Source organism: Bubalus bubalis, chromosome 11 (genome assembly GCF_019923935.1).
Source record: "Bubalus bubalis isolate 160015118507 breed Murrah chromosome 11, NDDB_SH_1, whole genome shotgun sequence".
NCBI lineage: Eukaryota > Metazoa > Chordata > Mammalia > Artiodactyla > Bovidae > Bubalus > Bubalus bubalis.
The window spans coordinates 31,191,862-31,214,633 of record NC_059167.1 but is presented as its reverse complement, the minus strand read 5'-3'; the positions used below and the strand labels follow the sequence as shown (position 1 = coordinate 31,214,633).

General features: G+C 37.5%; 1 protein-coding gene across 6 annotated transcripts in view; it reads left to right on the top strand.

The window, feature by feature from the left end:
- The window catches only part of LRRC9 (leucine rich repeat containing 9), a 121,236-nt gene that overhangs the window by 4,661 nt on the left and 93,803 nt on the right, over positions 1-22,772 (top strand). For all 6 annotated transcript variants that reach the window (XM_025295428.3, XM_025295430.3, XM_025295426.3 and 3 more), the window contains exons 2-7: positions 6,778-6,858; positions 7,123-7,341; positions 8,393-8,533; positions 9,813-9,876; positions 10,246-10,316; positions 15,053-15,235. In XM_025295428.3, coding sequence (XP_025151213.2) covers positions 6,811-6,858; positions 7,123-7,341; positions 8,393-8,533; positions 9,813-9,876; positions 10,246-10,316; positions 15,053-15,235 — 726 coding nt within the window. In that variant the 5' untranslated portion in view covers positions 6,778-6,810. The remainder of the gene's footprint in view (positions 1-6,777; positions 6,859-7,122; positions 7,342-8,392; positions 8,534-9,812; positions 9,877-10,245; positions 10,317-15,052; positions 15,236-22,772) is intronic.

Sequence of the window (22,772 nt, the reverse complement as noted above, 5' to 3'; positions counted from 1 at the left end):
TTTCACTTCTCTTCTTTTTGCAGCTATTTGTAAGCCTCCTCAGACAGCCATTATGCTTTTTTGCATTTCTTTTTCTTGGGGATGGTCTTGATTCCTGTTTCCTGTACAATGTCATGAACCTCCATCCATAGTTCATCAGGCACTCTGTCTATCAGATCTAGTCCCTTAAATCTATTTCTCACTTCCACTGTATAGTCATAAGGGATTTGATTTAGGTCATACCTGAATGGTCTAGTGGTTTTCTCCATTGTCTTCAATTTCAGTCTGTATTTGGCAATAAGAAGTTCATGATCCGAGCCACAGTCAGCTCTCCCGGTCTTGTTTTTGCTGCCTGTATAGAGCTTCTCCATCTTTGGCTGCAAAGAATATAATCAGTCTGATTTCAGTGTTGACCATCTGGTGATGTCCATGTGTAGAGCAAGGGGAGTAGTGTGAGCAAATTTCCATTTTGGGAGGTTGCTGGCTTCCCAGGTGACTCAGTAGTAGAGAATCTGCATGCAATTCAGGAGACACAGGAGATGTGGGTTCGATTTCTGGGTTGGAAAGATCACCTGGAGAAGGATAATGGCAACCCACTCCAGTATTCTTGCCTGGAGAATCCCATGGACAGGGGAGCCTGGCAGGCTACAGTCCATGGAGTCGCAAAGAGTCAGACATGACAGAGTAATTGGCGTCATCGAAGTGTGGCGGATCGATTGGCAGGAAGTGAGACTATATGGAAAACTTCAGTTAAGTTGAAGTAATGAAAACCTGAATCAAGGCAGAAGCAATTGGATAGAGGGGAGGAACAAAGAAACTTGACAGACATTTAGCAGGTATATTTCAAGGGTACATATATGCGAAATGATTTAATAAGTGAGCAAAAGTGGGGGGAAGAATGAAAGAGTGATTGAGCATCAGTTCCAGGCTTCTTACTTGAATAATTAGAACAATGATATCATTTACCAAGAGAAAATATGCATTCGGAGAAGCAGGTTGGCTGGAAAATATAATGATTCAGTTTTGAACATACTGAGTTTGAGACACATTCTGATGGAGCTTTCCATATGGGTAGTTGGGTTATTGCACAGAAAGAAAGCAAGATAAAAATTAGTAATTTTTCACCAAGAAGGAAACTATTAATCAGAAAATTAGGCATTAAATATCAAGTAGAGAAAAGTCAAGGAGAAAAAGTCAAACCAAAGAAGAAAACTTAAGAGTCATCAGCGTCGTCAGATTTCATCTCAGAGTCAAATTAAGTTAAAAGCTAAAACTCGTCCAGTGTCTTTGGCATTAAACCAGTGTTGACCTGGAAAAAGAAGATGCAGTTGCCTCAAGTATCCCCACTGAGACAGCAGTAAATTGAGAACTGAATAGAGGTACTGAAGTGTTGCTAATTACTCCCTATGTTTGCTAATGCTCTAATATGGTGCTGCTGCTGCTGCTAAGTCACCTCAGTCGTGTCTGACTCTGTGCGACCCCATGGACTGCAAGCCTACCAGGCTTCTCCATCCATGGGATTCTCCGGGAAAGAACACTGGAGTGGGTTGCCATTTCCTTCTCCAAATATGGTGCTAATGACTTATATCTAAAAGTTTTTTTGTAAAGGGATCTAAAATCAGCTAATATTGAATACAGGATAGGAGAATTTTTTTTTTTAGTAATGACCTAATATTTGTGTATGAAGAGAAAAGAGACCCTAGAGAAGGAAAGATGGGAATAAATGAAAAGAAGAAAAATTTGGCAGATCAGTATTCTGAAGAGTCTGAAGAGAATGGGATGAGTACACAGGAAAAGGGATTCATTTGGGACAGGAGAAAGAATATTTTTTCTAAGATGAGTCAGAAATGAAATAAACACAGTTGACTCTTGAACAATCCACATATAATTCATAGTCAGCCAGCTTATCCTTTGTTTCTCCTTATCCTCAAATTCAGGAAGGCATGGACTGTGTCAGTCAGTCATTTCAGTTGCTCAGTCGTGTCCAACTCTTTGTGATCCCATGGACTGCAGCACACCAGGCTTCCCTGTCCATCACTAACTCTTGGAGCTTGCTCAAATTCATGGCCATCGAGTTGGTGATGCCATCCAACCATCTCATCCTCTGTCGTTCCCTTTTCCTCTTGCCTTCAGTCTTTCCCAGCATCAGGGTCTTTTCCAGTGAATCAGTTCTTCACATCAGGTGGCCAAAGTATTGGAGCTTCAGCTTCAGCATCAGTCCTTCAAATGAATATTCAGGACTGATTTCCTTTAGGATGGACTGGTTTGATCTCCTTGCAGTCCAAGGGACTCTCAAGTGTCTTCTCCAACACCACAGTTCAAAAGCATCAGTTCTTCAGCACTTAGCTTTTTTAATGGTCCAACTCTCATAAGCATACATGACTACTGGAAAAGCCATACCTTTGACTAGACGGACCTTTGTCAGTAAAGTAATGTCTCTGCTTTTTAAGTTTAGATTTGTCATAGCTTTTCTTCCAGGGAGCAAGCATCTTTTAATTTCATGTCTGCAGTCACCATCTGCAGTGATTTTTGGAGCCCAAGAAAATAAAGTCCATCAGTGTTTCCATTGTTTCCCCATCTGTTTGCCATGAAGTGATGGGACCAGATGCCATGATCCTAGTTTTCTGAATGTTGAGTTTTAAGCCAACTTTTTCACCTTCCTATTTCACTTTCATCAAGAGGCTCTTAGTTCCTTTTAGCTTTGTGTCACATGGGTGGTGTCATTTGCATATCTGAGGTTATTGATATTTCTCCCTGCAATCTTGATTCCAGCTTGTGCTTCATCCAGTCCAGCATTTCGCATGATGAACCGTGTAGTACTGTAGTATTTACTGTGGGAAAATATCTGCATATAAGTGGGCCTGTGCAGTTCAAACCTGTGTTACTCAAGGGTCAGCTATATATTTTAAGAGATATGGGCATTTAAGAAGTGTCTATCTCATGGCATCATGGCATCATTGTTCTCTGTGAAAATAGGAACAAGATCATCTACTGACTGAGAGAGAGAACTTGAGGTGAGTGGTAAAAATTTAAAATAGTCCACATGTTGTGAATCTCAGGTCTGTATCTCTAGTCCTACTCCTTAGGAGAGGAAGTTGAAGAGGAAAATATAAAATATCTGTTGTTGGATTCAACTCATTGCATTCATAGTGATTTCAACTCACATGACCAACCAGTCAAGTGAAATCTTTCAGCAGTACTCCAGAGCAGAGATCAGAGGTGACTGGATCAATCCAAGGCTTGAGATTTGAAGGATGAAAGCTATAGATGGTGGCCTCTGGCTCTCTGGAGAAACTCGAGAAGACCTGCAGTTTCTTAGATGGACAGGTCCTAAAAAGAGGTTTCCCAGGTGCAGGAGAGTAAGTACAAGCTGGGCATCAGGACACTCACCTCTAGATGGAATCAGAAGTTGGAAGCCTTGGGACTACTTGAGTTTGGAGAAAACATAGAAGGTTTGTAAATGCCAGGAAGGTCCATAATTATGTATTATTAATTATGCATAATCACATAATTCAGATGTAGTTATAAAAATTATATAATTTGAGGGTTTTAAGTTAAATGTTTCACTAATTAACTACTGAATTACAACAAGGTTTTTCTTAAGTGAGGGCACTGGTGAAGAGAAGTTAAGGTGAAGTGAAAGAAAGGTTGATATCGCAAATATGAATATTTCTCTCTGAAGAAAAAGTAGTCTTTGAAAAAGAATAGATTCGTGTATATGTATAACTGAATCGCTTTGCTTTACAACTGAAACTATCATAACATTTGTAATCAACTATACTTCAACATAAAATAAAAAGTTTGCAAAAAGAAAGAAAAAATAGTCTTCTTGAATAAATGGAGAGTTAGTTATATCTTGTTCTAAAGGAAGATTCAATACTGGAAAGGTGGAAGTTCTCCCTAAATTATTTACAATCTAATCTCAGTCAGAGTCCCAAGTGAATTTTTAAAACTAAATGCAAAATAATTATAAATATTACTTGGAAAAATAAATATGAAAGAGTAACCAGGAAATTTCAAAAAAAAAGAAATGAGGTAGAAATTTACAATATAAATCACAATTATTAACACAGGGTAATACTGTAGGAATAAATAGAGCTAACGGAAAGCACAGATTAGAAAGTCCAAAATTAGACTCAGCTACATATGATAATTTAGTGAATAATGAAGGGAGCAGTTAATATCTTCTCTAATAGATATCTTGGGCATAGACTATAGGCTAGAAAACTTGGATCACTGTTTGGTGACTCTGGGGGTGCTAAAGGCAGGCTTTGTCCCTTGTGTGGTGGTGGGCAGACAGGCTTTTCCTTTGGTGCTCACAGACATTAAACCAGAATGTAGGGGCCCTCCTTTACTTGGGATGCCATCCAAGTAAACCTAGGAGGAAAGACTGCAGTCTGCATCTCTATATGGGCCTCTGATGGAGTATCTAAACTCCTTCAGGTAGTTCTTTGCTGCCCGCTCCCTTGTCTGCCCACTCCTATGCTGTAATATTTGGGGATTATCCAAGAATAGTGTAAAGAGACAGCTGCCAATTGGAAGCAGGGAAGGAATGGTCAATCTTACTTTCAGTATAGATCTAGCATCTAACTACTGCTCACCATCTTCACTACTACCACCCAGTTCCAGCTGCCACCCTTTCTCACCTTATTACAACTGCTCCTTGACTGATCTCCTTGCTTCTCCCATCAACCCCTGCAGTCTATTTTCAACACAGTAGCTAGGGCAATCCTTTTCAAAACCCAAGACAGCTTGTGTTATTCTTTCATTCAAAATCCTCATATAGCTTTACATCTTATTCAAGAAGAAATCCACCCCACAGTACTTCTCTGACTTCACATCCTTCCAGTTTTCCACATGCTAGCAAGGTAATGCTCAAAATCCTTCAAGTTAGGATTTAGCAATACATGAACTGAGAACTTCCAGATGAACAAGCTGGATTTAAAAAGGGCAGAGGAACCAGAAATCAAATTGCCAACATCCGTTAGATCATACAGAAAGCAAGGAATTCCAAAAAAACCTATTTCTGCTTCATTGGCTACATTGAAGTCTTTGACTGTGTGGATCACAACAAACTGGAAAATTCTTCAAGAGATGGGAATACTAGACTACGTTACCTGCCTCCTGAGAAACCTGTATGCAAGTCAAGAGGCAACAGTGAGAACCAGACATGGAACAATGAATTGATTCAAAATTGGGAAAGGAGTGTGTCAAGGCTGTATATTGTCATTCTGCTTATTTAACTTATATGCAGAGTACATCATGAGAAATGCCAGGTTGGATTAAACTCAAGCTGGAATCAAGATTGCTGGGAGAAATATCAATAACCTCAGATATGCAGATGACACCACCCTATTGGCAGAAAGTGAAGATGAACTAAAGAGCTTCTTGATGAAGGTGAAAGAGGAGAGTGAAATAGCTGGCTTAAAACTCAACAATCAGAAAACTAAGATCATGGCATCTGGTTCTATCACTTCATGGCAAACAAATGGGGAAACAATGGAAACAGTGACAGATTTTATTTTCTTGGGCTCCAAAATCACTGTGGACGATTACTGCAGCCATGAAATTAAAAGATGCTTGCTCCTTGGAAGAAAAGCTATGACAAACCTAGACAGTGTATTAAAAGGCAGAGACAGCACTTTGCCGACAAAGATCCATCTAGTCAAAGCTGTGGTTTTTCCAGTAGTCATGTATGGATGTGAGAGTTGGACCATTAAGAAAGCTGAACACTGAAGAATTGATGCTTTCGAACTGTGGTGCTGGAGAAGACTCTTGAGAGTCCCTTGGACAGCAAGGAGATCAAACCAGTCAAACCTAAAGGAAATCAGTTGTGAATATTCATTGGAAGGACTGATGCTGAAGCTGAAACTCCAATACTTTGGCCACCTGATGCAAAGAGCCAACTCATTGGAAAAGACCCTGATGCTGGGAAATACTGAGGACATGAGGAGAAGGGAGCAACAGAGGAGGAGAGGTTGGATGGTATCACCGACTCAATGGACATGAGTTTGAGCAAACTCCGGATGATAGTGAAGGACAGGGAAGCCTGGTGTCCTGAAGTCCATGGGATCACAAAGAGTCAAACAAATCTGAGTGACTGAATAACATATTAAGACCAGATTCCTATATTTTTCTAAATAGTATATATCTGGAACAATATAATGAATATATTAAAAATTAATGAAATAGTAGCCTACATTTTATTGAAGCTATGTAGTTATTTAGTATTTCATACCATTAAGAAGTTGACTAGTTCATTTTAATAAACATTTATTGCCATGCCTATGGTATGTTACTAAGTCCTGAGGATTCTTTTCTTTGCTAACTATACTTAGAAAACTGTATTCAGTTTGGGACATTACAACATCATAGAAAAAATGAACTGGAACTGATTCAAGGAAGAAAAACAAGAATCTTTTTAGTAAGAGAACTAAAAGTCATGAACTTGGGGCAAGATAAAGGTATAGATGAGAGCTGATTATGTTCTTCAAGTATTAAAGGCTCATAATGTCGAAGAAAAATTATGCTTGTTTTATTTGAATGCAGGAGGTAAAATGACAGTGAATGGGGAGGAGTTATGGAGAGACAGAATTAAATTCAGAATAAAAAAATAACTTTCCAAGAGAAAATTTCAGAGATGGAATGGACTGTCTTGGGGTCCAGACATTCTTGGTAATGTACTGTTGGAAAATGTTAAGTCACAGATGAGTAAGTCCACCTAAGTAATGTTAAGGTCCCTTTACATAATATGGCATGATTCTGGTACTTACTTCAACTTTTCCTTTTTCTTAATAGATATATTGTTATAACCTTTATTTTTAATGGAAGATGATTGAACGTGAAAACGTAAACCAACACGACATAATTAAAGAACTGGTGAGTCAAAACCAGATTTCTTTTCAGATTTCTTTTCAACTACATTTGTAAGAATACTAATTGAAACATTTTTACACTTCTCTCTGGAGTTTATCTAAAGATTTCTTCTATGATCTGTGGAAGTAGAGAAAAACTATGTATGCGGTACAGCTTTTCTTCTTGTGAGTCAAAATGTCATCAGTAAAACACAGTTTATAATTTCTAATATCAAAAATAATTTATTATCTTAAAAAGGTAATAACCCAATTTCTTTTTTGAAAACAGTGTTTATGCAATGGTTTGTCTTATGAGATGATTGGACAAGAAGGATCAGATACTTCAAAACTGGAAATGTTTTTCTCAGGGTATCCTCGTATAGTTGGATTGTCATTATTTCCTAATTTAACAAGTCTCACAATTGTTGCTCAAGATATAAAAGAAATTTCAGGACTAGAAACTTGTTTACAGCTTAAAGAACTTTGGATTGCTGAATGCTGCATAGAGGTAAGCCTAAACATAACCTTACATGAAGTATTTGTACTAAATTATTTGGCTTCGTTAAATAATTCATTGAAGTATATGCTTGAGGCATGGATCAAAACAGATAAATTCATACATGATGAATTAAACTCTTTACCCAGTAAAACAAAAGAAACATTTAAATGGGCAAAATATAAAAATAGATGTATACAAAGGATAAAATAGAAATAATTGAAAAAATAGACACATTCTACTTTTTAATAATCAAATCAGATCAACTAATACCCCGTATTGCTTTGTAATAAAACTGGTTTATTTTAACACTACTGGTTGTATGAAAATTATAACATCTGTATTGAAAAGCCATATTGCAAAATAAATCAAGAGCCAGAGATAAGTATATACCTTTTGACTCAGAAATCCCTATTCTAAGATTTTATCCTAGAGAAGTAATTAAAAGCAGAAAACCCTATACATAAATTTATTTGTTGTAATATTATTTGTAATAGTTAAAATTTTGAAACAAATAATCATATAAGATTATTTTTAAGAAAATTATTATAAACATGAAATATTTTGTAAATACTATAATTTGAAAGATTATAAAAACATTTTTTTAGATGACTTTAAGTTTAAAAAAAATCCCTCAAAATTGTCTAGTTATTATGATTATAACCATATAAAATAGGTATCAAATTGATTAAAATTTCAGACATGACTGAGCGACTTCCCTTTCACTTTTCACTTTCATGTATTGGAGAAGGAAATAGCAACCCACTCCAGTGTTCTTGCCTGGAGAATCCCAGGGACCTGGTGGGCTGCCGTGTGTTGGGTTGCACAGAGTCAGACACGACTGAAGCGACTTAGCAGCAGCAGCAGAGAATATGAAAATTGAAAATAGTTGTATTTAAGTAGGGCAATTATATGATTTTTTAATTTCAGTTCATTTTTCTGGGTATTGATTTTGCAGTCTATTCTGAAAATGTGATTTTTAAAGAAAAATGTACTTAAAACGTACCTTATTGAAAGGATTAATAAAACATAAATATTCAGTCTCCTCTTTTTTGTTTTACAGAAAATTGGAGGTCTTCAAGAATGCAGAAGTTTAGAAAAGCTATACTTATATTATAATAAAATTTCTAAAATAGAAAATTTAGAGAAATTATCCAGATTGGAGGTTCTTTGGCTGAACCACAATGCAATTAAATATATTGAGGTAAGATAATTTCAGTGATTTATATTTAAAGTCAGTCATATATGCAGACGACACCACCCTTATGGCAGAAAGTGATGAGAAACTAAAAAGCCTCTTGATGAAAGTGAAAGAGGAGAGTGAAAAAGTTGGCCTAAAGCTCAACATTCAGAAAACTAAGATCATGGTATCTGGTCCCATCACTTCATGGGAAATAGATGGGGAAACAGTGGAAACGGTGGCTGACTTTATTTTTGGGGGCTCCAAAATCACTGCAGATGGTGACTGCAGCCATGAAATTAAAAGACACTTACTCCTTGGAAGGAAAGTTATGACCAACCTAGATAGCATATTCAAAAGCAGAGACATTACTTTGCCAACAAAGGTTCGTCTAGTCAAGGCTATGGTTTTTCCAGTAGTCATGTATGGATGTGAGAGTTGGACTGTGAAGAAAGCTGAGTGCTGAAGAATTGATGCTTGTGAACTGTGGTGTTGGAGAAGACTCTTGAGAGTCCCTTGGACTGCAAGAGGTCCAACCAGTCCATCCTAAAGGAGATCAGTCCTGGGTGTTCATTGGAAGGACTGATGCTAAAGCTGAAACTCCAATACTTTGGCCACCTCATGCTAAGAGTTGACTCATTGGAAAAGACCCTGATGTTGGGAGGGATTGGGGGCTGGAGGAGAAGGGATGACAGAGGATGAGATGGCTGGATGGCATCACCAACTCAATGGACATGAATTTGAGCAGACTCCGGGAGTTGGTGATGGACAGGGAGGCCTGGCGTGCTGCGATTCATGGGATCACAATGAGTCAGACACGACGGAGCGACTGAACTGACTGACTGACTCCTGTAGAGCTTAACCAGTGTCCAAGAAATATTCATGACTAGTTTAATTATTGTTGAGAACTAATGCATATATAGCATATTATAGCATATAGAGAACCTCATATGCATAATTTTCTTTATTTCTTCTACCATGTCTGGGAGGTAAGATGTTATTTCTTCTTTGAGGGTTAAAAATAAAAAGGAGGTTTGGAGAAGTTTTATATATAACTTGTTCTGTATGTATTCTTTTTCCTCCTCCTCTTCTTTTCCTCTCTACTCCGCTCCCTGTTCCCTTCTCCTTCAGTAATTCTCTCCAGATTCCAGAAAACAAGGTAGGCTGCACTGAGTTCTAAGCTTGTAAAGTAAACAGCACCTGGTGCTTGAAACACCAGGAGAGCTAACCAGCTTGCTCAGATGACTTATAAACGTAGATTTTAATGATTTCTTCTAAATTATATGTTGCCTAAATTTTTTAGGGCTTGCAAACTTTGAAGAATTTAAGTGATCTCAACCTTGCTGGAAATCTAATAAGCAGCATTGGTATGTACAGTTTCATTTGAAATATGAGATAATGTTACAATAATTTTTTAAAGTCCAGTCTTAGATTTCTTTCTTTTAGACTTTTTGTATGATATCTTTACAAAGTATTTCTAAATCTGTAGTTAAAGGTATAAAAAGTACAGTCTTAGATTTCTTTCTTTTAGACTTTTTGTATGATATCTTTACAAAGTATTTCTAAATCTGTAGTTAAAGGATATGGAAATACTACCCATTGATCAGTGGTTACTAGTTGTGCAACGTTACTGTTAGAAAAGATGGTCATATACAACTCAGAAACATGGCGAGATATGAATAGGAGGCAAAATAAGAAATTTAATTTTTTTCTCATCTTGTTTTTTTAAATTAAAGGTCGATGTCTTGATCCCAATGAACAACTAGAAAGATTAAACCTTTCTGGTAACCAAATATGTTCTTTCAAGGTAAGTTTAAGTGGAATAATTTATTTTTATTTATCAGTCTGAATCATGAGCCATCTTATTGAAGAAAATAGGCTAAATATTCCCCTCTTTAAGAATAATTTAATTGTTTTGGGCTACCGAATACTTCCACAAATTTTCACATCATCTGATAAATTGGCCCCAATGATCTGACACTATTAAAACCAAAGAAAATAACTATTTAGTTGGTTTTTATGATACCACTTTCTCTTAGTTTTTCTCCCATCTTTCTGGCTATACCTCTTCAGTTTTCTGGCTTTTCATTCTCTTCTAGCACCTAAAAAATGGATTGTCCCAAGTTAGTCCAAGATCTTTTCTCATTTCTATCTGCATTCATTCTCTAATCACTCTAATCATCTTACAACTTTAAATACATTTATCCACTAATTACTCCTAAATTGGTATCTCTATTTTGCCTAAAATAATGATAGACATCTCCTATCCTAACTCAAACTGATTTTCCCTTCACCAGACCTTCATCTCCTGCAGCCTTCTCCATTTCTCTAAAAGGCATCTCTATTCTTCTGATAACTTAAGCCAAAATCCTTAGTCATTCCATGCCCCATATCCAGTGCCTCAGCAAATTCTGTTGGTTCTACCTTAAGAATATGTCGAGTCTGACCATTTTTTAACCGCCTGTATCACTGTTAAGCCTGATTCAAGACACCATCTTCTCTTTCTTTACTGAAAAAAAAAAAAAACCCTCCTAACAGTTCTCCCTGTGTTTACCCTTCACTATACTCAGTCTGTTCTTTACATATCCTGCCCCTTTAAATATATGTCAGATCAAATCACTTCTGCTCAAAAACCCGTCCTTGGTTTCTCATCTCTTTCAGAGTAAAAGCCACTTCTTGCAATGGCCCATCAGATTCTATATAATCTAGTTTCCCCACTGTCTCTCTGACTACAGCTTCTATCACTCTCCCCTTTGTTTACATCATTCTAGCCTCTCTGGTCTCTTCACTATTCCTTAAATATATCTAAGACAGTCACCTTAGAGCCTTTGCACTTGCTGGAATATTCTTCCCCCATATATCTTCATGGGCTTCCCCCATAGCTCAGTTGGTAAAGAGCCTGACTGCAATGCAAGAGACCTGGGTTGGGAAGATCCCCTGGAGAAGGAAATGGCAACCCACTCTGATATTCTTGCCTGAAGAATCCCATGGACAGAGGAGCCTGACAGGCTACCGTGTATCGGGTCGCAAGAGTTGCACACGATTGAGCGACTAAGTGCACAGCATGCTCACATATATCCTCATAGCTCATCTCATTTCTTTCCAGACTTTATTCGAATGTTGTGTTCTTAGCTATGCCTTTCTGGCCTAATTTAGATAAAATAGCAACAATCCCTACTTCCCTCTTCCAACTGGAAGCATTCCCATCATTTTTCCCCTGTTCTATTTTTCCTATTGGAACTTATCCAGAAAGCTTACTAGAATACAAGCTCCATGAGTACAGGAACTCACCTGTTTTATTCACTGCTCTATCCACAATACTTAAAGCAGTATTTGACTTGTAATAAACCTCAGTAAACATTTGTGAGGTACATAAATGAGAGAGAAAAAAATAAGACAGTGTTTATGGCATATAGTGTGGGTAAAAATACATAGCATTCATAATTTTGACAGTGTCAGAATGAAGTACATATTCAAACACTTCCTCTAGGTAATACTGAAGAAAGGTGGGCAGATTTACTATTTAAATAATTCTGAATTGATCGATATTAAAGTAGGCATTCTTTTCCTCAAAAAAGATTATAGAACACCAAAAAGCTGTAGAATGAGGCAGAATGTTTGAAGTGAAAGTTGCTCAGCTGTGTCTGACTCTTTATCACCACATGGACTGTAGCCCACAAGGTTCTGTCCAGGAATTCTCCAGGCAAGAATACTGGAGTGGGTTGCCATGCTTTTCTCCAGGGGATCTTCCCGACCCAGGGATTGAACCCAGGTCTCCCGCATTGCAGGCAGATTCTTTACCATGAGGCAGAATGTTATAAGCACCTTAAAAGAAATTTAAATAAAATTTAAATAAAACCTAATTTTATTGGTAAAATTAAAGAGGAAATATTTGATGTGAACATTGAAGGGCTGACAGAATTTCAACAGGCAATGTAGGGAGAATCTTCTACAACATAGTTGGAAGTAGGCATTCCAAAGATGAGAAGAACCACATGCAGAAAGAAGTGGAGGTAGGAAATCAAGGGGTTTATTTGTAGTAACAACAGCAACAAAGATCAGAGGGAGCTATGAAACATATATTCAAAATGTGTATCTGTATACACTTAAATATTACCTACACTCATTTGTTACCTTAAATATTACCTAAAGTTAGATGACACTGGAGTCTATGAAAGCACAACATCTCACTGAAAATTAGTGGTATGGTACCTGGTACAGATGGAAAAGGGCACACAAATTTTTTCATCACCACCAAGATAGTATCTTTTTAGGGTGACTGGAAAGGTTAGACATAAAAATTCAGAATAGTAGTATTTCAGGAACATTCCTAGGATGAGAATAGTAAAAGTTGCTGTGAGTTATGCTCAGTGTTTTGCTCAGTAGGTAATATTTAAGCTAACAAATGAGACATGAACAGGAGTTACCTAAGGAAAGAGCATTCCAAGCAAAGGTGTGCAGGACCTAGGTGGTGGAAAGATGGTGGCAAATTTAAAAAACTAGAAATCCTCTGTCTGGAGCAGAACGAGGGAGAGAGTATGAGTTGAGGCTGAAGAACAGAATGCTGGGAGGATGAGGTATCACCCTGCCAAGAAGCCATATGGAAGCTTATCTCACCCTGGCCTGCCACGGCAGCCTTGTGGCGAAGAGCAGAGGCTGCACAACCAGGAAGACCTGTCATTTCTAGCCCTGCCACAAACCAGGGGCGGCGCAATACAATGGTAACGTGATGCTGAAGTGACATAATAATATAAGGTTCTTAGAATAAAGACTGAACATCACTCAATAGATAGGCTATTTTATTATTAGTCTCACTGTTATAATGTTAACCTATTTCAGTCTCCTCACCAAAAGAAGGGATTAAATAGGACTATTGTGAAGATTCACTGTATGGCATAAAATTAAAAAGACTCTCTGCAATAATGGCGGCTACTTCTCAAAAAAACATTGAGCATAACTCACAGCAACGGTTACTATTCTCATCCTAGGAATGCTCCTGAAATACTACTGTTCTGAATTTTTATGTCTAACCTTTCCAGTCACCCTAAAAAGATACTATCTTGGTGGTGATGAAAAAATTTGTGTGCCCTTTTCCATCTGTACCAGGTACCATACCACTAATTTTCAGTGAGATGTTGTGCTTTCATAGACTCCAGTGTCATCTAACTTTAGAGTGTAGGTGGAGGATTCCTGTGTAAGACTTCAAAGTTCACACCCACCATAGCTTAGACTCATGGTCAGATGCAAACCAGCCACCCAGAAAACAGTATCTTCATACTTCAGAACTATCAGTGGTTTACCTTCCTTGCCCTGCAGAATTTGACCAAATAATTCTCTGCACAAGTCTATCCAGCAGTCTCCTTTCTAGAGAAACACTGCTTAGTGCCACTCCTGGGCTATGGGCCCAGCCATAGCCTCAGGTCCAGCCAGGGAGCCAAGTTCTCACTTGTCCATAGATAGCTGGGACACACATTGTCCACCTCCTCCTTTAGACTGTTGATTCTGGCAGCCTGACTTCATTACTTGCTTCCTGATTCCATTTGTACTTTATCTTCTAAATTAGAACCTCCTGATTCTTGCCTTGGATTTCCTTTAGTTCTGATTCTGAGTCTCCTAAGTAGCATTGCATTCCATCAAGTCCACTCTACCATCATACCCTCCTACCCCAGGCCCCCCTAGTAATATTATTATTGAGAAAGATGTGAGGATGTCTTAGAGATTGGTGGAAAGTAATATGTTGAAGTTATTTAGATGAATAAATGTTATTCTCTAGTGAAAAAGATGCTAAATACTTGAAAAATGGATCAATACTTAAACAGCAGACTCTGTTTCCATGCATTTTAAATGTAAAAGGCCAAAGAGTATTTACTAAATCATGTATGTATTCCATATGATTTTAATTTAAAGGTAAAAGATGTAATTACATTAACAACCCTTACCCTTCCAGAGTCTGTGAGGAAAAAGAGGGCCTTAGGAGAAAGCTAGATTTCAGTTGCCTTTAATAGGCAGAAATGGAGTTTATAGAAACAGAAAACCTCAAACCAAAAGAAAACCTAAAACTCAGGATATCAGTGGTAATTATGATAGAACAGAGGTGCCATAAGTCTTTGGTTATAATAGCAGACCTGGAGGCTAAGGAAAAGAGTGGTGGTCGGTGCGGGGAGTTTGATGAAGCTTGTAGGAGACCTGCACCCTTGTTACTGCTGGGCACTTGTTGGCAAAGGGGCTGTGTGCAAAGAGGGAATGGAGTCTGAAGGAATAAATGGGCTCCAAGATTTCATGTGGAATACATGATTCAGTAAATACTCTTTGGCCTTTTACATTTAAAATGCATGGAAACAGAGTCTGCTGTTTAAGTATTGATCCATTTTTCAAGTATTTAGCATCTTTTTCACTAGAGAATAACATTTATTCATCTAAATCACTTCCACATATTAAGGTACATAATTAAAATGCATTAATTAAGTTATGGGTGATCTTAAGAATTCAAATGCCTTTTTTAGAAATGGACAGTTGAAATTAATTACTTTATTACTGTTCTAGGACCTTACTAACTTAACCAGGCTACGTCACTTAAAGGATTTATGTCTGAATGATCCTCAGTATAAAACCAATCCAGTTTGTGTGCTGTGTAATTACTCCACACATGTGTTATATCATTTGCCTTGCCTTCAAAGACTCGATACATTTGATGTGTCACCAAAGCAGATCAAGGAACTGGCAGATGTAAGTGTATCCCTAATCAGGTATCTGTGACTTCAGTGTAATGAACTGCCTCTTTCTGGCCATGTCAACGTGTGGAAGGTGGTAGTGTTTTGTCAGTGTTGTCACCAATTCTCCTTCTGCCCAGTGAGCTGGATATTTCACATTAATGCATATAAATAATAATAATATTAGTACTAGAACCTCAATTTTGATGACAAGACTGGAAGGTAAAATAATAGAAAAATATTTACAATTTATATAAAGCTTAAAGAAGAAAATCTGAAAAATTATCATCAGTGCTAAGAATATATGAAAATTAATAAAACCTAAACAAAGTAGAAATGAAACAAGTAACTTCCTCTCATTTGGAATATTATATATCAAAATTAGAAAATACCCATGGTTGATGGTAGTATGCCAGGATTAGGTAGATTTTAATCTAGTTAAAGATGGTTTGGGGTTCTCTGTAAGTATAAGTGGATCCACTCACACTGCCAAAATCTTGAAGATGTCCAAAATCTTGAAGATGACCAAAATCTTGAGAGCTTTTCCTGGGCTGTCACTGATGGTGAATCTCTCAGTAAAGGGGCTACTTTGACATGGTACTAAAGGCTTTGTAATTTGAGAATAGAGTTCATAGGAATTTACCATGTTTATTAATATTCTTTCCACATTATATTTCTACTTCTCCTTCCAGTCCATTGAGTCCCATTTGTTCATTTATTTAACCATTCAATAAACAGTTTATGAGTATCTAGAATGTGCCAAGCATGTGGATGCCCCCACATAAAGCCCTTCCATCCTTTCCTTGTGGTTCATCCATTATCTCAACACAGATGAAGAATGCCTTTACCTATTTATCTTGTTTCTCTTCTCTTGTTAGCCTGAGGATTTATTGTCAAGTTCCCTTCTTTCCTCTCTTCTTTTCAAAACTGAGATTATCCTCTCTCCCATCCCAATCTAAGAAGTGAGCTGTCTTGTAATATTGAGCAAAGGGCTAGATAGTTATTGTCTACTAGCAGAGGTTCAGAGTCATTGGAGGGTCAGGTAGGAATGTCTTCTCTAACAGTGTTAAGTCAAAAATAATTACAAAACTTCACAGTGACACCATATTTTTGAAAGTTCCATTATCATCTATGTGTTTTTTAATCACACACTTTCTAAAAGGTGAGCAGGGTGAATGTGCTTCATTAAACTACTTGTCTGATTAATTTATCTAACAAATATTTAATGCCTATTAGACATTGAGACACAGTTCAGGGCACTAGAAATAAAATGACCAAAATAGATAAAACCCCTGCTTCCATATGGAGTTTATATTCTAGTGAGAGAAGACAGATAATAAGGACTAAATGAGTAAAAAACTAGTATGTCAGATGGTGATAAATGCTATGGAGAACAACACGGTGAAGGAAACAAGATTGTTGTTAGGCGCAGAGGAAGGGCTATTGCCTTTTTTGTGTAGAATTGTTGGGAAATTATTTATTTAGGCAACATTTGAGCAGAGAACTGAGGAAGTAATGGGGCAAGCTCTTCAGGGATCAGCAAGAACAAAGACCTTAAGCAGGAGCATGCCTCTCATATTTTAAGAACAACAAGGAGGCTAGTCTGGCTGGAGCTGAGTAAATAAAGAGGAGAGAAAGAGATGAATACAGGAGTGGCGGGGTCGGGGGGTGGGGGGCAAACCATGTGAGTCTGAAGAATGGTGTAAGAACTTTGGCTTTTACTTTCAGTGATATGAGGCCACTGGAAAACTTTGAGAGGAGGTGAAACAAGATGCCTTATGTTTTAAAGTGTTAATCACTCAGTCATGTCCGACTCTGTGACCTCATGGACTGTAGCCTGCCATGAAATTCTCCAGGCAAGAATACTGGAGTGGGTAGCCATTCCTTTCTGCAGGTGATCATCCCAACCTAGGGATCAAACCCTGGTCTCCCACACTACAGACAGATTCTTTACTGCTGGAGCCACTAGAGAAGCAAAGGGATCTTTTTTTGGATAATAAATTAAGAATAGAGGATTTGAGGGAAAAGGTGAAAGCAGGGAGACCAGTTAGGTTCCAGAAACTTGGATGAGAGATGTTGATGGTTTGATACAGGACACTATAGTGGAGGTAGTAAAAAGTAATCAAATTGTGGTAGTAGTTAGAAGGTGGGACCCATCTGGATTTGCTGATAGATTGAATTTGAAGTGTAGAAGAACAAAGTAGAGAATAATTCTGAGCAACTGGCCCAAGCAACTGAGGGAAAAGGAGCTGCTATTTGATGAGATAAGGAAGAGTATGGGAGGAATACATTTAGAAGGAAGAATCACAGTCTAATTTTAAGCACAGAAGGTTTGAATAATCTTTTGAACATCTGAGATAGATATGAGTCTGTTTAATAGAGTCACCTAGGTTGAAGATATAAATATGAGAATTGAAAGCAGAAGGATAGTACCAAGCTGAGGACTGGATGAATCACCAAGGGCATGGTGTGGATGGGAAGGTAGGGTAGGTGTGTCACTTGGGTAGGTAGGTCCTGACTTTACTTGCTACTTGTAGGCAAAAAAAAAAAAAAAGCACCATTTGCCATTTCCTTAGTTAATGATTTTTTTTTTTTTCCTTAGTGGCACCCAAGAAACAAGCTCTTCTTGGTCAGGAATTTTTATCTGCTAATCATCACCCAAAACAGCTTTCCCCACTCTTAAATGCTCCAATTTTATGAATGCCTTGTATTTTACACAAGGATTTAATGATTTCAGTTTCAGAATTTCATAGCATGTGTGGGAAAGGGAATTATTTTGCCTTTTCAGCATTCATATATTTGTTTCCATTCCATCTTTTATGCCAAATAATTCTGTTGGGATCTTGACTATCTACTCTCTACTAAGTAAATCAGATAACAGTATACAAGCCTTCCAACTTATTTGAGTACAGATTTCCTGATAAAAAAAAATCTCTTCATTATTTCAGGTAAACAGTTAAAGCCAGGTCATATTATATTAATAATATTATTAATAATATGACCTGATTTGTTTATTTTCTTCTCAGCTAGTTCTTTTTACTAGTATAACTCATAAGCACCATTTACTTTGTGTATTTCTTTTTTGTATTTTTAAATTTTTTTCTTTTTTAATTTATTTTTTAACTGAAGGATAATTGCTTTATAGAATTTTGTTGTTTTCTGTCAAACTTCAACATGAATCGGCCATAGGTATATATATTTCCCCTCCTTTTTGAACCTCCCTCCTATCTCCCTCTCCATCCCACCTCTCTAGGTTGATACAGAGCCCCTGTTAAAGAGTTTCCTGAGCCATATAGCAAATTCCCATTGGCTATCTATTTGTAAGTTTCCATGTTACTCTTTTCATTCATCTCACCCTCTCCTCCCCTCTCCCCATGTCCATAAGTCTATTCTCTATGTCTGTTTGCCCATTGCTGCCCTGTAAATAAGTTCTTCAGTATCATTCTTCTAGATTCCGTATATATGTGTTAGAATACAATATTTATCTTTCTTTTTCTGAGTCACTTCATTCTGTATAATAGGTTCTGTGTTCATCCACCTCATCAGAACGGACTCAAATGTGTTCCTTTTTATGGCTGAGTAGTATTCCATTGTGTATATGTACCACAACTTCTTTATCCATTCATCTGTCAATAGACATCTAGGTTGCTTCCATGTTCTAGCTATTGTAAATAGTGCTGCAGTGAACAATGGGATACATGTGTCTTTTTCAGTTTTGGTTTCCTCAGGGTATATGCCTAGGAGTGGGATTGCTGAGTCATATGGTGGTTTTATTCCTAATTTTTTAAGGCATCTCCATACTGTCTTCCGTAGTGGCTATATCAGTTTACATTCCCACCAACAGGGCAAGAGTGTCCCCTTTTCTCCACACCCTCTTCAGCATTTATTGTTTGTAGACTTTTTGATGATGGCCATTCTGACTGGTTTGAGGAGATATCTCACTGTAGTTTTGAATTGCATTTCTCTAAAAATGAGCGATGTTGAGCATCTATCTTTTCATGTGTTTGTTAGCCATCTGTATGTCTTCTTTGGAGAAATGTCTGTTTAGGTCTTTTTTCCCACTTTTTGATTAGGTTGTTTGTTTTTCTGGTATTGAGTTGTATGAGCTGCTTGTATATTTTGGAAATTTATCCTTTGTCAGTTGTTTTATTTGCTGTCATTTTCTCCCATTCTGAGCGTTGTCTTGCTTATAGTTTCCTTTGCTGTGCAAAAGCTTTTACATTTAATCAGGTCCCACTTGTTTACTTCTGTTTTTATTTCCATTATTCTAGGAGGTGGGTCATGGAAGATCTTGCTTTGATTTAGGTCATTGAGTGTTCTGCCTATGTTTTCCTCTAAGAGTTTTATAGTTTCTGGCCTTACCTGTAGGTCATTAATCCATTTCAAGTTTATCTTTGTGTATGGTGTTAGGAAGTGTTCTAATATCATTCTTTTACATGTAGCTGTCCAGTTTTCCCAGCACCATTTATTGAAGAGGCTGTCTTTGCCCCATTGTATATTCTTGCCTCCTTTGTCAAAAATAAGGTACCCACAGGTGCATGGGTTTATTTCTGGGCTTTCTATCTGTTTCATTGGTCTATATTTCTGTTTTTGTGCCAGTACCATACTGTCTTGATGACTGTAGCTTTGTAGTATAATCTGAAGTCAAGAAGGTTGATTCCTCCAGCTTCATTCTTCTTTCTCAAGACTTCTTTGGCTATTCAGGGTCTTTTGTATTTCCATATGAATTTTGAAAATTTTTTATGTAGTTCTGTGAAAAATGCCGTTGGTAATTTGATAGGGATCGCATTGAATCTGTAGATTGCATTTGGTAGTATAGTCATTTTCACAATATTGATTCTTCCTACACAGGAACATGGAATATCACTCCCATCTGTTTATGTCATCTTTGATTTCTTTCATCAGTGTCTTAAAATTTTCTGTATTCAGTTGTTTTCTCTCCTTAGGGAAATTTATTCCTAGATATTTAATTCTTTTTGTTGCAGTGGTGAATGGGATTGATTCCTTAATTTCTCTTTCTAATTTTTCATTGTTAGTATATAGAAATGCAAGTGATTTCTGTGTATTGATTTTGTATCCTGCAACTTTGCTAAATTCACTGATTAGCTCTACTAATTTTCTGATACTATCTTTAGGGTTTTCTATGGCAATGGCACCCCACTCCGGTACTCTTGCCTGGAAAATCCCATGGATGGAGGAGCCTGGTAGGCTGCAGTCCATGGGGTCACAAGGAGTTGGATATGACTGAGCGACTTCACTTTCACTTTTCACTTTCATGCATTGGAGAAGGAAATGGCAACCCACTCCAGTGTTCTTGCCTGGAGAATCCCAGGGGCAGGGGAGCCTGTTGGGCTGCCATCTATGGGGTCGCACAGAGTCAGACACGACTGAAGCAACTTAGCAGCAGCAGCAGCATGTACAGTATCATGTCATCTGCAAGCAGTGAGAGCTTTACTTCTTCTTTTCTGAACTGGATTCCTTTTATTTCTTTTTCTTCTCTGATTGCTGTAGCTAGGACTTCCAGAACTATGCTGAATAATAGTGGTGAAAGTGTACACCCTTGTCTTGTTCCTGATCTTAGGGGGAATGCTTTCAGTTTTTCACCATTGAGAATAATGTTTGCTGTGGGCTTATCATATATGGCCTTTACTATGTTGAGGTAGGTTTCTTCTATGCAAATTTTTTGAAGAGTTTTAATCATAAATGGGTGCTGAATTTTGTCAAAGGCTTTTTCTGCATCTATTCAGATGGTCATATGGTTTTTATCTTTCAGTTTGTTAATATGGTGTATCACATTGATTGATTTGCATATATTGAAGAATCCTTGCATCCCTGAAATGAACCCAACTTGATCATGGTGTATGAGCTTTTTGATGTGTTGCTGAATTCTGTTTGCTAAGATTTTGTTGAGGATTTTTGCATTTGTGTTTATCACTGATATTGGCCTGTAGTTTTCTTTTTTCATGTCTTTGATTTTGGTATCGGGGTGATGATGGCCTCATAGAATGAGTTTGAAAGTGTTCCTTCCTCTGCAATTTTTTTAAAGAGTTTTTTTGTTGTTTTTTTTTTTTTTTTTTGAAAAATTTTGAGAGTTTTACCTTGTGGCTCAACTGGTAAAGAATCTACCTGCAATGTGGGAGACTTGGATTCGATCCCTGGATTGGGAAGGTCTCCTGAAGAAGGGAAAGGCTACCCACTTCAGTATTCTGGCCTAGAGAATTCCATGGATGTCCATGGGCTCACAAAGAGTTGGACATGATAATAGGTGGTATTAACTTTGGGCTTCCCTTGTGGCTCAGCTAGTAAAGAATCTGCCTGCAGTCTGAGAGATCTGGGTTCGATCCCTGGGTTGGGAAGATCCCCTGGAGAAAGGAAAGGCTACCCACTCCAGTATTCTGGCCTGGAGAATTCCATGGACTGTATCAAAGAGTCAGACACAACTGAGAAACTCTCACTTGAGAAGGATAGGCATTATCTCTTCTCTAAATGTTTGATAGAGTTCTCCTGTGAAGTCATCTCGTACTGGGCTTTTGTGTTTTGGGAGATTTTTGATCACAGGCTTCAATTTCAGTGCTTGTAATTGGGTTGTTCATAATTTCTGTTTCTTCCTGGTTCACTCTTGGAAGATTGAACTTTTCTAAGAATCTGTCCATTTCTTCCAGGTTATCCATTTTATTGCCATATAGTTGTTCATAATAGCCTCATATAATCCTTTGTACTTATGCATTGTCTGTTGTAACCTCTCCTTTTTCATTTCTAATTTTGTTGATTTGACTCTTCTCTCTTTTTTTCTTGATGAGTCTGGCTAACGGTTTGTCAATTTTATCTTCTCAAAGAACCAGCTTTTAGTCTTATTAATCTTTACTATTGTTTCTTTCAGTTCTTTTTCATTTATTTCTGCTCAGATCTTTATGTTTCTTTCCTTCTACTAATCTTGGGGTTTTTTTTTTATTCTTCTTTTTCCAGTTGTTTTAGGTGTAAAGTTAGGTTGTCTGTTTGATGTTTTTCTTGATTCTTGAGGTATTGCTATAAACTTTCTTCTTAGAACTGCTTTTGCTGCAACCCATAGGTTTTGACCTGCCTCTTGAGAAATCTGTATGCAGGTCAGGAAGCAAAAGTTAGAACTGGACATGGAACAACAGACTGGTTCCAAATCGGGAAAGGAGTACGTCAAGGCTGTGTATTGTCACCCTGCTTATTTAACTTATATGCAGAAGACATCAGGAGAAATGCTGGGCTGGATGAAGCACAAGCTGGAATCAAGATCGCCGGGAGAAATATCAATAACCTCAGATATGCAGATGACACCATCCTTATGGCAGAAAGTGAAGAAGAACTAAAGAGCCTCTTGATGAAAGTGATAGAGGAGAGTAAAAATGTAGGCCTGAAACTCAACATTCAGAAAACTAAGATCATGGCATCTGGTCCCATTACTTCATGACAAATAGATGGGGAAACAGTGGAAACAGTGACAGACTTTATTTTGGGGGCTCAAAAATCATTTCAGATGGTGACTGAAGCCATGAAATTAAAATACGTTTGCTCCTTGGAAG